At 38.7% G+C, this 16,987-nt stretch overlaps 1 protein-coding gene across 10 annotated transcripts in view; it reads right to left on the bottom strand.

Moving 5' to 3' along the window:
- pnut (septin 7-like protein pnut) overlaps window positions 1–16,987 on the bottom strand; it is a 72,937-nt gene that overhangs the window by 6,437 nt on the left and 49,513 nt on the right. For 7 of the 10 annotated variants that reach the window (XM_033468200.2, XM_076518564.1, XM_033468201.2 and 4 more), the window contains 9 exons: window positions 10,311–10,785; window positions 7,893–8,100; window positions 7,562–7,814; window positions 7,133–7,322; window positions 6,627–6,792; window positions 6,123–6,164; window positions 5,123–5,258; window positions 4,759–4,922; window positions 1,318–3,061 (listed from right to left, as the gene is read on the bottom strand). In XM_033468200.2, coding sequence (XP_033324091.1) covers window positions 2,899–3,061; window positions 4,759–4,922; window positions 5,123–5,258; window positions 6,123–6,164; window positions 6,627–6,792; window positions 7,133–7,322; window positions 7,562–7,814; window positions 7,893–8,100; window positions 10,311–10,785 — 1,797 coding nt within the window. In that variant the 3' untranslated portion in view covers window positions 1,318–2,898. Of the gene's footprint in view, window positions 1–1,317; window positions 3,062–4,758; window positions 4,923–5,122; window positions 5,259–6,122; window positions 6,165–6,626; window positions 6,793–7,132; window positions 7,323–7,561; window positions 7,815–7,892; window positions 8,101–10,310; window positions 10,786–16,987 lie in introns of those variants that run through there. The other 3 variants (XM_033468195.2, XM_033468194.2, XM_033468196.2) reach the window with 3 other exon arrangements.

Below are 16,987 nucleotides of genomic sequence, written 5' to 3'. Positions count from 1 at the left end.
AATATTCGACATTGATCGCATTTGAGTAATTAATCGGTTCTAAAATGAGTAACAACTCGATTCGCGTCTTATGTAACTGTTATGCATGACACATGGGGTTCGACGTTTCGCATCGATAAGCATAGGTGGAATTGTGCACTTCGGTTCACGATCATGTTAAACAGCAATGAAGAAGACAAAATATAAATATCTAGTCATGCCAATAAAATCATGCTTCCAGAAATGTACGATTCCATGGTCGACTTCAGCATCGAAGCCGCATGCTCCTCTTATCATGATGTGAATTACCGGACTGCGGATCTTTGTGCAAAATCAATTTTTCTGCAAGAACTAGAGCTTTAGTTCAATTAACTTTCTGCGAACAACTGTTTGCTATTTTGTATTAACATAATTGCGAATTTGCATAAAGTCCTGCAGTCTAGCGATCGATGAATTATTGAAGCAGTACGGCGCATTTCGAAACTCGAACAGTTTTATATAAGGAACGAGGTGTTCTGTATCTTTTTGTAAACAGAACTCCCGAACAGAATTATTAACAGAATTATTTCTCCACTTGGTGATTAATTAAGTTAAACGCAGGAGTACAAAGGATGCAACTTGAATAGAATGTCGGAGAGTCGTTGTTTTCTGTTTTTATGGACTAACTTTTCCATTAAATCACAAACAGTTATAAAGAGTGTTTTCTAATGTGCAATACCCATTTCAACGGTGAAAGCTCTTATTGGGACCTTGTTCCTTAGACAAAGTGTAATCTTGTTTTTTTCGAATGCTGTGAAAAATTTATTAAATTGACTCAAGAAACGCACGAACAAAATATCTCAATGATAATTTAATTAATTTAGTTTAATAGAAGGTAAACCTGATAAAGGTCAAGAATAAATTTGCATTCTCCCACCAAATATACGTAATCATTACTGGAGTACAAATAAGATGGCTATAGTTCGGGAACAAGGTTCTTTCTTCGTTGCTTCTGTGACTAACAGTTCACCGGTGAAGTGGGTGGCACACATTAATAAAACACCCTATTACAGTCAACGAAGAGGACAATAAGTCCAACGAAGACTCTTCTGCAACAAACGTGAACATAATGTAGTCTACAATTACGTACAATGATACAACGTATAACCATTTTGTAAGAATTGAAAAATGTAAGAGTGCAAGAGGTTTAGTAATGAGAGAAAAAATGCTAAAGTGTAACGATGAATTAACTCATCGTCAACAGGTGAAAACAACGTGTCCCCGACGTGGAGGTCCGTGGATCTCGCTTGTGAGTTTTGCAGAGAGGCTAAAATGAGGACGAGAATGGTTAGTAAAATGTTTTAGGAAAGCATTACGTTTATTTGCGAAAAAAGATTCAGTGTTATCAATTAACAATGTATAATAAAAAGTCGTTCGCGAGTATTCATTCTTGTCGGCTGTGTTCTTTCACCCTTTGCCAAGCTGTCTGCTTTTCTTATCGATCTTGAGGGAAATGCCATATGAGAGTTATGGAAACATCATCACACATGTCGACGCATGCGAACAGAACCAGTTGGGATGTACGATAACACGGTCAGAGAACAAAACAGTGGAACCTTAAATTATGTAGACAGCTTGCTCAGAGTTTACAAATGAGCTCTCTTTCTCGCTACCTTTCGCTCTCTCCCACACTCTCCTACAAACGTGTTTTTTTTGTTAAGTGTTAATTCTGGTTCGATACAGACAGTTATTGTGTTCAACGAGCGTAACGCAAAAATAGCTGCAGTGAATATAAAAAACAGTGACATTCGTTATAGCAGTATAAACGGTCGTTCGCGTTTCTTACATAATGTTTATCAAATTTTTGTGCCAAAAATACGCCCCCTCTAAATATATGTCTATATATATATATGGGGCTAACGTAAGTATTACTGTCGAAAAATTCCTTTTCCTTTCCGTTTTCCTCTTCGATATGAAACTTGCCTCCAGCTTTTTATTCTATCTAAGGTTCAGCTTCTCACGCAAAAAGCACAAAATCTCCTATTAATCTTTCTTCACTTTTTTTTCCTTTTGTTTCGTACATAAAACTCTTGTCAACTATTAGATATATTAATCGCTGCAAAATGATCTCTCGTCTGCGTTCAGTTCTTGAACGATTCGATCGTCGTCGTAAAAACAGACGATCGTTGGTATCGTTAATCTAGCTGCACTTATCACCCTCGACGAGGGTGTACGTTCGACAGTGTTCAAGGATGTTTGATGCGCTTTTGCTCGTCCACGAGATAAGTAGAAAAATTATAAAACATAGTCTCTTAGTGAAGAGTACGCAGGGAAAGTACTAATCATTTTAAGTTCTCACACTTAAAACTACAAAATGTAAATGAAAAATTAATGTTTGCTAAACAGACTACTAAAAAAATAAACTTTTCTAATCCATCATCGAAAATATTATGGTTAGAAATATTTTTGCAAAATGCGATTCGCACAATTCGCTGTCAGAGCTACAATTTTATCAATTCTAAAATGCAATTTACAGAATTTATAGGCAAAAGTATACAGTTTGAGATGTGTGTATACTTGAAATTTTGCCTCCCCCAAAAATCGTCAATGTACAAACTACTTTCCATGGGTGTACGAGGTCCCTTAAATGTATTAATCGAACATTTAGTTAATTTATTCAATGAAAGAAAACAAATGTGTACGCAAAACAATTGTTGACTCCACGCATCGTTGTTGCTCATCATTTTGATGATCTTGTAAAATAAGCCCACGCATCGAACGTATTTTGCGAGTATCAAGATCGACGTTGCTCGGATTTTTTTGTAAATGTTTTCTGTTTTTTTTCTCCATTTTCTGTTTTCTTTTAGTCCTTTGATATAGCGGCGTATACAACACATTTTTGTGTTTGCAAGTAAATGTAGACAGACACTCTACGATCTACTAAGGATGCTCGGGATGTTGTATGACAAGCTGTATCTGTGTAGGGCTGTCTTGAGGTGATTTGAAACTGGTGTGACGGCGTAGGAGACTTCCTACTATCCCTCGGGAACCCTTCAATGTACCCCCGCCACCGCCAGATCCCTCGGAAGACACTGATCCCGTCCTAAATTAGGGACACCCCGATATGGTATACACACAAATAACAAACAAGCGCAAGCATGACATTAACATTCGTACCTTAAAAAAGCTTTCCTTCGTATACGCACAGTGTTCTCTCGCCAAACAATTAAAAACTCTTCCCTCGCCTATTTCTTTATCAATTATTACATTATAAAGTGTCTTGTATTTCGTACGAACATCTTATTTTATTTCTACACTGAACACAGAATACAATTTTTATAAGGTGTGATTCACAAAGTATAACACAAAATTTGGGTTATGAAATTATCTATGGACAATCAACAATGGACAATTTATTACAGTCACTAAAGCGTCCTACTGTTATAGCAATTTGGTAGTTAGTACGATTTTCCTTTATTTTCACTCTTCACAAAATAAGTTCGAAATAGTAAAACAAAACTACGATGAACACAAATAATATATTCACTATTGTGGAACCATTTAAAAAAATGTCGAGAAAACACTGTGCATATTGTCAATGTACGTGTTACATCGCACGAGACATTCAGTGCTAACTTTGAAAAAAAAACGTTCCGAAGAACAAGCGTGTCTTTGTAACTGTGGTACAAAAAAAAGTATAAATATAAGTATATAAATCCATTGCAAAAAGTTAACGTTAATATTTACACTCTTTTCTTTATTGTATCACACTTACTAAGCCACCGAGCGTTCATGAAATAATTTGTATCTTCTCCATAAATAAAATAGGGACAGTCTGAGGAGGTCTTGTGTCACATGTTTCAAGAGATCCTAATTTATGACCCTAAAAATTATAAAAAGTTAAAGCAAAATAAAGTACCAAGTTTATCAGAAGCAATTGATGTATCATAATTACTATTGAACGTTCCAAACAAGCTGCCGCCAGTACTTGTAATTTAGTTTTTAACTTCGCCGTTTTTTTTCACAGATGACGCCACAAATCTTAAATTTTCCAAGCCAGTTTCGTGAGACACGTGACACAAGATTCAGGATCTGTCCCGCACTGGTTTTAGTTAGGATAGTGCAAATATTGAACAGACACGATAAATTGTATTAAAATAATATTCAATATGGAAAAACAATGTTCGATCTCGGGATACCGCGTTTTTTTGTCTAGACTCGATTACTTTAATTATCTCCGGATGGGATAACGTTAATGAAGAACATCTACTAAATTGACTTTAACGAAGTTTTAAAAGACGGTTATACTGAACATGCTCATTAATGATTATTAGTTGTTTCCTGCAATTAGAGCACAAGCTATGTCATGAATCAACGTCTATGGAACTCTCACATGTTTTTAATTATGTCCAGCTGATTAGTAGCAGCGAAATTGTATGCGACTGTTTATTGCAAAGCTCTGAATTATATAAATAGCTTTTGTGGCACATTATAGAAAACGATTTTCTGAAGCAAAGATTCAAGCGACTCGACAAAAATTCTAATTCTGTATAAGAACAAACTGATTTATCGAAGTATTCACAGCTGACATCGAAGCGGTTTGTCCATTTACCTATAAATATATATATGATAAACGATGTTTAAAGCTACGTATTCTTTGGGTAATACCTGTCCATTCGTGCAGGAAGCGGCTGGTTTCTATTTTCAATATTGTTTCACACCGAAAAGAATGGTCAACGTAACGATCATTGTAATACCAACAACTAAAAAGCGGATCTGTTGTGGTCGAACAATACTCACTCTTTTGAATTGGCTTCCAGGCTGCGTCTGCGAAGCTCCTCGATACTCTGACCAGTTTGTTGCTCCCATGCTAACTTCTCAGCCTCGAATGCTCGCCTTTTCTCGTCTAGCTCGCGGACCTGCTGCTCCAGGGAGCGTCTCATCTGCTCATGCCTTCTTTGTAGCTGGAAATACATTTACCTTGCTTAATCAAGAAATCTCCAACTCAAATAATTACGTCCAAGCTTAGAGAACTGTACCCAATGATTATAAGACCTAATAGTGCATTTCTGCAATTTTTTTGTAATTTTTTTTTATTAGAGATTTTTTTTTATTAGAGAATGAGGTCTCTGGTCGTTTGAAATTTAGTTGCAACGACACTTACATCCGCTTCAGAGTCCTTAAGCTTCTGCCTCTTCTCTCTGACTTTCATCTCAAACACTTGCTCCATGTCGATCTCCATCTTCTTCATTTTGTTTTCATGTTCCCTCTTCTCCTCCTCCAATTGTGCCAACGGGTTCCTATAAAATAGATGAGAATAATTTGAATTTAGGATAACTTCGCAGAATTTAATTTTCAAAGCCCTGTTCTGCTTCTTGTTCATTTTTTCTCGTTTGTGTGTGTGTGTGTGTGTTCTTTTAAATCTATCTACACGCAAAGGCAGGGGCAAACAGTTAGAATTGTATTTATCGGGTGAGTAAAAATATTCATTGAAAGGCACTAACTTTGATGTTAATAAAACTTAGATATAATATAAAACATGGAAAAATGTACAAATATTTTTTAACAGTCATTACTTGCATTCGGAATATAGAAATAACTCTTGACTTTGCAATGTTCGTATTGTGGATTATTTTCATCCCATAAATGTGGTCAGTGTATTGCAGATTTTATGCGTGTATATCATTTGTCATGTTCTGCGATCTAATGATTAATATTTGTTAAAAAAGAATATATGTAAACTATTTTTTCGAGTTTCATATTACACTTAAGTGTCATTAAATTGGGCCACAGAGTATGCCTTTAAAAAGTTAGTTCTAGAAAGCAGGCAGATTTGTATGGTATATCCGATGTCGTTAACTGCAGCTAGCGACATGATTTTGGTAAACCGAAAATACAAATCTCATGAAAAATATTTTCTAATGCAATCTACTTACAGAAACTAAATGATTGACTCAGAGGGTTCACTGCCAATATAAGTTATCTATCCTAAATGAAATGCACATATGGTGTATCTAATTAATTAATTAATTAATTAATGGTGTGAACCCTCCCCCCTCCCAACTAAATACACCTAGACTATGTACGCAGTAAATGGTAACTGGACAAGGCTTGTGCACACAAAACTATATTACACGATACCCTGGCCTTATTGAAAGACTTACCACACTGTCATGAAACTGTTCATCACTCCTGGGGGGCACAAACTAACCAATAAGAAACCAGCATTAAAATTCAAGTAGAGGATGTACCATTGGAAAATGTGTTTTCAGGAGCACTTTCCTCTCTAGCTTATTTCTAGAAACGCGCCTGAACGAGACCGCTAATATTATTTCAACAATTTCACCTTGCTTGATCTTTAGATCTCTTAATAGTTTGCATGCACAAGCTTTTCGAAATTTTCACAGTAAAAACCAAAAAAGGCTACAAGCATTTGTAATCGTTTGCGCTAAAAAGTAAAAGTAAACTGATGTAATCAACCTATTACAGGATCATGGTGTTATATTCTCCATATTGTATATTGTTCTGTATTTATTGATCGACCTGTATTCACTGACCTGAACGCGCATTTTTAATATCAAAAACGACATGTTTCTTAACAGTTCCGTTTTCTAGTCAAAGTATACGATGTCCTCTCTGAATAGAGCTTGAATATTGTGTACACTTACCTATTTGAGACTTTTGTTGGCTTTCCATCGACGCCAACGCCAGCCAACGTGCGACACCGGAAATTCTCATAGTGCACGTTGTTCGTCACGTCTTTCAAGTCTTGCAAATGTGTTCTGATTACCATGTTACGAAGGGCGATGAAATCGCAATGCTCCAAATTCTCCACTGCCGAACAAAAAAGGTCGTGAGTTGCATCGAAGCTTAAAATAATCAATACCGTACCCTACAAGGCAACATAGTTATGTGATTTCCACAGATCTAAATTTAAAAATTTGTATTCAGGGATAGACAATTAGATTCCTTTTTAAAGTGCGCATAATTCTGGTATTTAAAAAGTTCTTCTAGCTCCATTGCTTTTTAAGTTTAATGCAATTTCCTGTTTTGGATGGACGACAAAGGAAAAATCTTTGTAGAAGCTACTTCCCAGCAAAGTTGATTCGAATCTGTGGATGTCAGTTCGGTATGTTCTGTAGTAAGTCGGTTTTAAATTTATTAAAGTAAGCACCTTCCGCGATTCCCCAAGGATACTTCCTCCCACGAACTTTCCTACCGTCTTGTTCAACGACGGTATTCGCGCCCACCACCGCAAACGGGACCCTATCTCGAAGAACTTTATGCAGTTTGCTCTCCTCCTCTTCTTCCACTTCGGGAAACTCGTAGATCTTTATCTTGTGTTGTGCGATCTCGTTTAAAATCTAAACAAATGAAAACAAAAATCTCATTTCCATAAGTGACAGAAATATTTCACAAAACACGATTTTATGAAGTGTTGTTGTATGTAATTGTACATATATTATACAATAAATAACATTTTTTTCTTACGAACAAATAATTTTGTTTTAAAGAATCAAGTTCATGTTATGAAGAATGCTGTTGGAAATTCTATGTGCGTAATAACGCATGACACGGGGAACTGTGTGTGTCATGAACATACTTGTTTCTTAAAGTGAGCACATTCGTCCGGAGTCATGGTGTCTGCCTTCGCAATGACAGGTATGATGTTCACTTTATCATGAAGACGTTGCATGAACTCAACGTCTAATGGTTTCAAGCCGTGGCCCGAGGGTGCGACAAAGTAAAGACAGCAATGCACCCGACTATCCGGTATCTGTCTTCTGACTACTCGGGACTCGGCGTTCAGGAACTCCTCGTATTTGGACTCAATGTACTCGATTACTGGCACCCAACTGAAATCAAAATGTACTGCTATAAAATCACAGACTTTTCCATATAAAGACATTCTATAGAGACGTGTTCCGAATTACCAATTGCTATTGTCAACCGCATCGCCGAAGCCTGGTGTATCGACAACAGTCAGAGTAAGGTTCACACCGTTTTCCTTCAGCAACACTTTGCTAGTTTCTACGGCTACAGTCTTTTTAATTCTAAGGCTAGGACCTGGGTACTCTGCGCTGTATATGTCAGCGAGGAACATCGAGTTGATCAAGGTCGATTTGCCTAATCCAGACTCCCCTGAAAATTATAAAAATAAATGTTAATTCCATTGAGAATCACTCTCTGTACAAAGGCTCGATATAATTTAAACAAATATCCAATCATCCTTTATACAAAGATTCGATAGAAAATATTGTAAAAAATTAGTAGAAGTATTTTGGAAAAGTAATGATAAGATGTAGTTATTAGATTTTTTAAAAATATAACTCAGAATGTTTTGGGGGTTCGTGGTAATGGCCAATGGAACCTTTTTTCAGGCCACGGTTCTAAATACCAAACGGTGCCCTGACCTTTCAGTCTGGGTACCTTGAACTGGCCAAAGTGCCGCGCCTTCTCTTTCTCAAGGCTAAGCACTTCAATTGCTCTATTTACGGAGAAAACGGCGCCGTTTATAACGGCGCTAATAATAGTCGCGGACCGCCTATATTCTCAAATTTCAAACTTTCATCCCAACGAACGGTCGTCGCGATAACTTTCGCACCACTGCACTCACTGTTACCGAATAACATCTCTCTCTCTCTCTCGGTGGGTATAGAATAAACAAATGGGATTTGCCCAACGGTTCTTTCATCGCTTGCCTATTCATCTATCAAACAAATTGTACTAATCATCCAACTAAGGAAATTAAAAATAATTAGTCTCAACCATTATGGATATGATAGGGATATGAAGATGAAAGAAATATTCTCATTCTATCTGAAATATTTTGAGATTTTTGCATTTAGAGTTCAACAAAGACGACGAAAGACTCGTGAAACATTTTTGAGCATTCAGATTTTATAGTGACCTCTGTAATTTCAATAGTGTTAAGATAGTTTCAGTGTCACCCTCTGAAAATGCTACATGGGTGACATTTTCTGTCGGTTTCTTTGAACCTTAATTGCGGAGAAGCGTGCGATGACATATCGAATTTTTAAAGGTTTCTTCGCTAACATCGTCTATGCAATAGAGAACGGAATCGACGAGTTATCTCGTCAGCGGTTAACTGGGTACGAGTACCAAAATGGAATGCAAATGAGAGCCTCTGCTACTTGAAGACAGCCCTAATCCAGCCGGGTGAAACGAGCGAGTTCTGCACGTGTTAAGCAGATGGAAGTTCATAAGGCAATATCCTCGGCGAAATTGAAATACCAACCGGAGAGGAACGGGGATCTCTTTGTCTCTCGATCCCGGGAACCTCGGAGGAGGAGGAGAGAAAAAAAATACACATACACACAAACGGCCATTGTACGTCCATTTACACAATGGACGTTAATGAAGGGAGTCGCAGGACGTCGTGCGACGCAATTTTGCAGCGTCCCATTCGCGAAAACGAATTCAGTTCAGTTCAGAATAAACAGAGTATACACGGCAAAGCGGAGTGGATGGTTTTAACCCTTGGAAACCGGGGAATGTTATGGACGACTGCGCAGTCTGTCACGCCTGGGCCCATTCAGACCCTCGTTCGTCAGCTTTTCCGCAGATTTTTTTCTTCTCATGAACGTTTTTCGGTATACTTTTCAACCTATTTCTCCCTTAGCGTGTCTTATGATGCATTCGGAGTTGAAACGTTATGGGCTGAATGTCTATTGGAATATAGATTCTTTCAACACAGTAAGCATTACTGACAACCGCATTCTAGCTATTGGAGACAGTACTTTTGCATTTCGATGCAGTTTTACAATAAGTATTAATATTTAATAATCTAATGTATACATAATATCGCATAAAAATGTACAAAATTTGTTCGTTTGCTAGCAAGCATGCTTCACTATTCTCAGAGTAGCAAGGGCTAAGATTTTTAAATTAGTATCAAGAACGCAAGGACACGGTTTACAATCCAATACATGTATCAGTGATTCGCACAGCATAGATGCTGCTTCAGCATAAAAATCATTCTGCTTACACAAGCATTTCTAGCAAATTCCACGTACCAACACTGTGACTGTATGATTAAAACAGTTCTATTAAAAGAGGACTGCGTGCCATGGGATATCTTTGCTTGAAGTTCATTCACCCTATTTCCACAATACAAGAAGACAGATCTAGTCGTGTTCGCTGTGCCTAGACCGCGGATATTTGCATTAACAGAACATTTAAATTGTCTTCATTCGATACTTTCATGTCAATAAACCAAATTCATTACAAAGGATCTCCGCTCCAACTACTCTTACATTTAACAACAATCTAGGCGAGTTGATATTTTCCTTTTATGCGCGATAAGGTGTGACTGATTAAAGGCCACTGACCTACAACCATTAGGGTAAAGTCGAAGCCCTTCTTAACCGCCTTTCTGTAGACTTGATTGGGCAGGTTCGCGAACCCGACGTATCCGTCGAGCTCCTTCGGCTTGGTCAGCGGTGTGGGTCGCGGGTGATGGAGGACCGCTGCCTCTTTGTTGGTGTCGTTGTTGGTCCTGTTCGAGTCCCGTTTATTGCTGTCGATCTCGGAGCCATCGTTCTGGTTCAGGATCACCGTCGACGAAGGTAGTCGGGGCTTCGTGATCGGCGCCGCTGAAGAGTTCACGCTCGTGTAGCCGGTCGGCGGGATAGACGGCGCCGTATTTGGCGATGCCAACGTCGTCGTCGTGGTCGTTGTCGTCGACGTGCTGACCGACGACGGGGCCTGAGACGGAGGCTGCGGGGGTGGGACCGACGGCACAGTTGGCGATGATATTAGTCCCGTGTTGTCCCCCTTGAAGAACAGCTCGCGTTTCGTCTGTATCTGAAACAACATTATGTTTATTAGCCGAGTATACGCAACCAGTAAGTGCTGGGGTTTTTAAAAATACCGTATTGTTCTTAAGAAATAAATTAGAAGAATTTAGGAATATCATTGTGTTCTTAAAGATACTTGAGAGTATCTAAGAAGTACTTAGGTACACCACTGTGTTCTTAAAGGTACCTAAGTATTTAAAACGTCTTTCGGAACTACTATTATTATTTTATGTTCTTGAACTACCACCAAGAAGTATTTAAGAGCAAATGTTATACTCCTTTCTATTAACATCGTTATACCTGTAAACAAAGTTTACATTTATTCTATTTCTATATTAATTGATTTAAAAAAAGAATAGAATCGAACGAATAACAGTCCTTCAGAAAAATTAGAAAAGTTTATTTTGTGGACTGAAAAGTTTCTCCTTGCAATTATAAATGCATAAAGGTTCGTGAAGATTGTGCGAACAAATATGTAGGTCACTATAAATGAAAGTAACCAGGGAGGTCACGCGAGCGTGGCACGTAGATTTTAATGACATTTGCATGCAAGACAGCCTTTGGAAAATTATCTGACACACACCTTTTTTAAAGGACAATCATGCCTCGGTGGAAGGTGAAAACAGGCTACAAGCTTGCAAGTAAGAGACACGTTCGATAAACTATCTTGAAAACTGTTTGAATAATACACTAACCGTTAATAAACAATTGCAATGAATTATGTAATGGTGTCGTAACAGCAACAATAACGATCGTTCGAACATTGGACTTTTTAACCAGTTGGCTGTTGCAATTTATTTGAAAAGTTTGTAACTTATTGTAACTGTACTGTAGTATATGTTCGTTTTTCTTCATAGTTTGTTCAAATAGAGCACTTTTATAAAATATATAATTTAATAAAGAATATCAAAGTACATATTCTTCTTAAACAGTTAAGAATAACTAGTTAGCTGTTTTTGACGAGTATACTCGTGACAAATATTTTTGTATACTCGTCATGAACGTTTTGTGTAATGACGAGTATACTCGTCGAAAACAGCTCAGTTAGGGAGACATTACTGTAATTGGTTAAAAGCAAATTCCATGCATACCAGAATTTTCCTAGGAATGAAGTCGTGCAATCAACGCTACCAATTAATACTAACTCGAAATATTAATAAGAGCTGTGGACGATAGTAAACAAGCGATGAACGAAAGAAAAACAGTTAGGCGATATATTAAGAAACAATTTTGTGAACTGAATCCGTCGATACTTTGTAAACCATCGACCATAACAGTTAACGACACGCTACTCGAAGGGAACACGCGGCGCATAATTGCCATAACCCAGCCGGTTGGACCGCAAAATTGTGTGTTCGGTGATAAGACCGTAGTAATAAAGTTTCTTGACGCAAATCAAGGAGTGGATTCCACTTGGACAGCCAACGGTATTACGGACCGATTTGCACGACGTTCCCCGATACGGATGCAATAATGATACACGGTGAAATTCGGTTGCCGAGTCGAATCGAACCCAAGCCTGAGTCGAGTCGGCTCGAATGATTATAATTCATGACATCTGGAATTTCCACGTTAATGCCGTTACGAACAATTTCGCGACTCTGTATAGTCGTCGGATCAGTTGGGGATGAGGAAATGGCTCTCCGTATCGGCTCGGATCAGGCTGGGTGGATTCTCTCTCTCTCTCTCTCTCTCTCTCTCTCTCTCTCTCTCTCGACTTTATTACAGCTGCTCTTGATCCGCGTATCATGTCTCCGTATCCGTCCGAGAAATACCCATCTGCGCCAATAACCGTCGTTGACGCTTGAAAATAATATCGCTCCGGCTCCCCTGATTTGCATTAGGCCGACATCTAAGCCTAAATTCGCTCGTGAGAACTGTCTATGCTTACAGTTTAACAAAATGATCCTGCAGTTACTGTTTTTTGACACCAGTCAAATTCCATAACAGAAATCTTTTGCAACGTCATTATCGGAGGAGATATTTGAGCAGAAACGTTTAGATAGACCACCCTTATACATATAAATATAAAATATATAATATATATAATAATAATATAATTATTATATATTATATTATATTAATAATAATAATAATATAATATATATAATAATAATATATTTCAGTTAAAATTACTAAGTCATATTAAAAATGATCGTAAATCAACATTCTCAGTAACTATAATCGAAATATGTAATGAAAGCACAAAAAAAGAAATAGTCATTGAGAATAAAGTCTCTCCGCGAACTTTTGTATACTCCGTGAAATTCTACGCAGTTCAAGAAATTTTGATTTCTATTCAAACAGCCAGAGATTCTAGGCATCGAGGTTACCGCAGCGGAACAAGACCATGGAATTCGATGTTCGATTTGTTCTCGTTGTTTAGCAGCTATTCGAACGGGAAGCGTAACACGGTTACCGGCGCATACGGCGAATTTTTGCAAACAACCAGCCGAGAATTGTTTGGCGGCGAATCGAGGGTGGAATCGTCCTCAGAAATCGAATTTCCGAGAGACGTACGAACTGGCGCAACGACGTAGCAAATGTCACGCTCGATCTGACCGTGTTTCAACCCCTTGTACCCGCCGCCCCCGCTCGCCTTGTTCTTCCTTTAATGAAATCAGAATGGCGTTTGATCTAGTTTCGATTCCGGTTTCGTTGCGGGCCGCATAACGAGCTGTTTGTTCTTCGGGAAGGCCTATGTACGATTGTTTCTAGACCGTTATAGCATTAACCTAGTGGCGAACATTGATCCGACCGTGCGAATTATACGCTCGGACCTGATCGCGCCACGTTTTCTCCCTTTTACGGGGAGAGGGTCGACGATGAAATATGCAGCACATTCTAGAGAATGCGACCGCCAGAGTCGTGATTTTTGCAGTTTTTTTTTTTCGTAGCGAACCCCGGCGAACACCGTTTGCCTTACGATCTATTCTCGAAGAAACCTGTCCGAACTGTCGCAAAATAAAACTAAAGTATTTCTGGTTTTCTTTAATACATTTGTGTATAAATATGGACGCTGTTTCATTCGTAATGGAACAGGTTGATAAAGTAATGCTGACATTAAATAAAGATGGAAAATATCCTTTTTAAGTTACGATGAAATCGGGAAAAATATCCTTAACACAATTGATATTATTGTGAACAAAATTTACAAACTATTTAAATTCCTTTTTAATAGCGTTCATTTAACAGTGTTTCTAATAATTCGTTGTAACTATAAAGACGCGATTTTAGATAGGAAAACAGACAAGAGACTGTGCAAATACCATGATAATTCTCTTTTTCATAGTTAGGAGAAAATGGTTTTTAAACATTTGAACGATCGATTTTACTAGTAAATATGTGTATAAAAAACCATATACAATAAGTCTTGTGGTTTGAAAACGTTATGGTTTGAAAACAATGAATTTCGAAGAAATCAAATTTTATGCATTTATGAAATAGGAAGCTTTATCACTGAAGTAGTCTCTGTTCCCACTGTGGTCGACGCACGACGCTTTTATTTTGCATACAAATCTGAAGTTTACTCTGGTCATTAAACCTCTCGAAAACAATGTTTATATAACTATAGTATACTATATATATGTTTATATAACTATAGCATAACTATAGTATGAGTCACGAAACCCAATTGCATCTACATAAAATGCAATAAATTAGATGAAATGTAAATACTGCTTTGCAAAACAATGCCGTGCAAATGGCTACAAAACCGCGCGTCTTTATGCATTTATGGTTTGCACGAATTCTTAAAATATATCAACGCACCAAGTGCGATAACACTCGATGCAATCTTTATTTATTTCTGATCCACGAAGATTGTTACTACCACAGATGAGACTTTAGAATTTGTCTGACAAAAAATGGAAAATTGTACGAGACAATTGTAATGAATAACTGCGTCCATAATCTGTTAACGGGTTACCAGCAACACTTCAACGCGACGGACAAAATAGTTGAATTTCAAATAACGGATACGACCGGACAATTCCAAGAATAAATTAGTACACGCAATAGACTAAGAGATCAATAAAATGAAACCTGTGTGCGTTTGAACAGTATTATCTGTACGAGGCAGGAGTAAAAATGGCGAACGGAATTTCGGCGGAACGACTCGCGCAAGGCGTCGTCGAGATAGCCGACGCCAATTTCCCTGGAATAGCATTGCTATTTTTTTGCTCGATAATCACGTGAGGAAGAGGGCCGGGTATCGCGGCGCTGAATCAACAGACGCTGGGGGGGGGGGGGGAAGAAAAAAACACAAACAACGGGACAAGATAACGCCGCATCGCGAGAGCCAAGCAACTCGGTGCATTGCCAGCGATCGATATTTGCTTTGCATAGAGCGGCACAGGGACGCGCGGGTCAGGTTTGAGTGGCGCAGTGTCTTATGAACATCCGGCCGGAAGTGGCCGCTGTCCGAAACGCTAAATACAGGACCGGCGATCATGGTCGCTGACTCGTGCCAGCGTGATTCCCGCGAAACCGTGAATTAGTTGCAGTCGAACGACGCCGAATACACTGGCCACGCTCGAACCGGTGAACTTGTTCCCTCCAATTCCGGTCGAGCATTGTTTCACGTTATCCATTCGTTACTTATGCGGCTGTTGCCGTGAAACTGGAGGCATCGGATTGTCGCATAAGTGTGGTCGTTGTTCAGAAGTGCGCATCGTTGTCGCCGGTTTGTTTTACGCAATTTATTAACCATAAAAAATAAATAAGTAGATCGAATACAAAATAGTAGATATATACAAAGAATTTTGGGAAGATTGTTGCATTACTTTTAGCTGATTAAAATTATTCAGAAAAGAAATAAACGTCTATGTAGCTCCTTGTAATTAGTACAGATAATGTTTATTTTTCATAGAAAAATCCGCGGTCTAGTGTTCCATAGTCTATTAAGTCTATCTATCTAAGTTCCACAGTCTAGTAATTCATAGTCTATTATGCTATGCATAATATAGTTAGAAAACAAGTATAATCTTATTATAGGAAGATTCACAATTTCTGACATAACGGTAATAATGTCGCATTCACGGTGAATTCTCCTCTGTATCTTCTTCTATCACCACCAATCCATGTTTCCGCATCTGGTTTTTGCTTTTTACTTTTTTGCACCGTCAAGAACGAGAGTGAGGAACGAAACGATTCAAATTGGTAAACGTGAATCTCCCATCGAGATCAATGGGCGAGGATTTGCCCCATTAATTTCCACACGGCAAAGATTCGTTGGAAATCGCGCGTCGGAAGTTTTCCCTTCGCGTCCGACGAAAGGGAGACAACGGTGCGACGGAAGCAAAAAAGCCGGCGTTTTCGCGGAAAGCGTTTCCGTGTGAAGCTTTTCACGATCCTGTTGCATAGAGCCGCGGCGCGGCATCAAAGAGAGGCGCTCTCTCGGAGAGCTAGACGAGCAGAACAAAAGAAAAGAAAAATTCTACGGAGAAGAGAGAGAGAGAGAGAGAGAGAGAGAGAGAGAGAGAGCCCTCACGCCACACGGACCGCGGTTTAAAGCCGAACCATGGAGAAAGAGCGAAAGAAAAGCCGCGGGGGAGGACGGTGTCTCGGCACTCGCGCGAGCTTGGAATCGTAATACGTTTTGACAATTCCGTTCCGTTAGGATCGCGGCAACAGCCGCGGAATATAAATCGCGAGACTCGGGCTCGTTAAGGCGCGGCGGATCGTGCGTAAGGTCAAGGCGGAAACGAGCAACAGAAACGATTCCCTGATCGCTCGTTACACGCGCAATCAACCGCTTTTTCATGGGGCCGACGACTTCCGGAGCAACGCCGGAAATGTAATTCGATTCCGTGCTAACGATGTCTGGAGACGGTTTACTTTGTTCGCGGAAAATTGGAAAATTCGATTTTCCGGTCCCGTAGCCTGTCTGCTTCGGAATTAATGCAATCGGTACCGGCGACAAGTTTTATTTCTGATTTTCTGACAATATTCATATCTCTCGTTCAGAATTAAATCGTTCATATTTTTCGTGTAATAATTAAACTGCCGATTTTTATGCAAAATAAAGATTCTCTTCGTTAACCACAAGATGTAGAAACTACGTAGGCATTTATTTTTGTTTTCTTAATCATTCTCATGACAGTAACACAATAATATTTTGAAATTGTAGAAATGTTCATTTTTATCATAAATGCATCAAATCCGTAGTCCAGTGATAACGATTTTGATTGACGGAGTCTGTTCTGCGG

This window comes from Megalopta genalis, chromosome 2, assembly GCF_051020955.1.
Source record: "Megalopta genalis isolate 19385.01 chromosome 2, iyMegGena1_principal, whole genome shotgun sequence".
NCBI lineage: Eukaryota > Metazoa > Arthropoda > Insecta > Hymenoptera > Halictidae > Megalopta > Megalopta genalis.
Note: the sequence above shows the minus strand (reverse complement) of the source record. Positions and strands in the feature narration are given on the sequence as shown.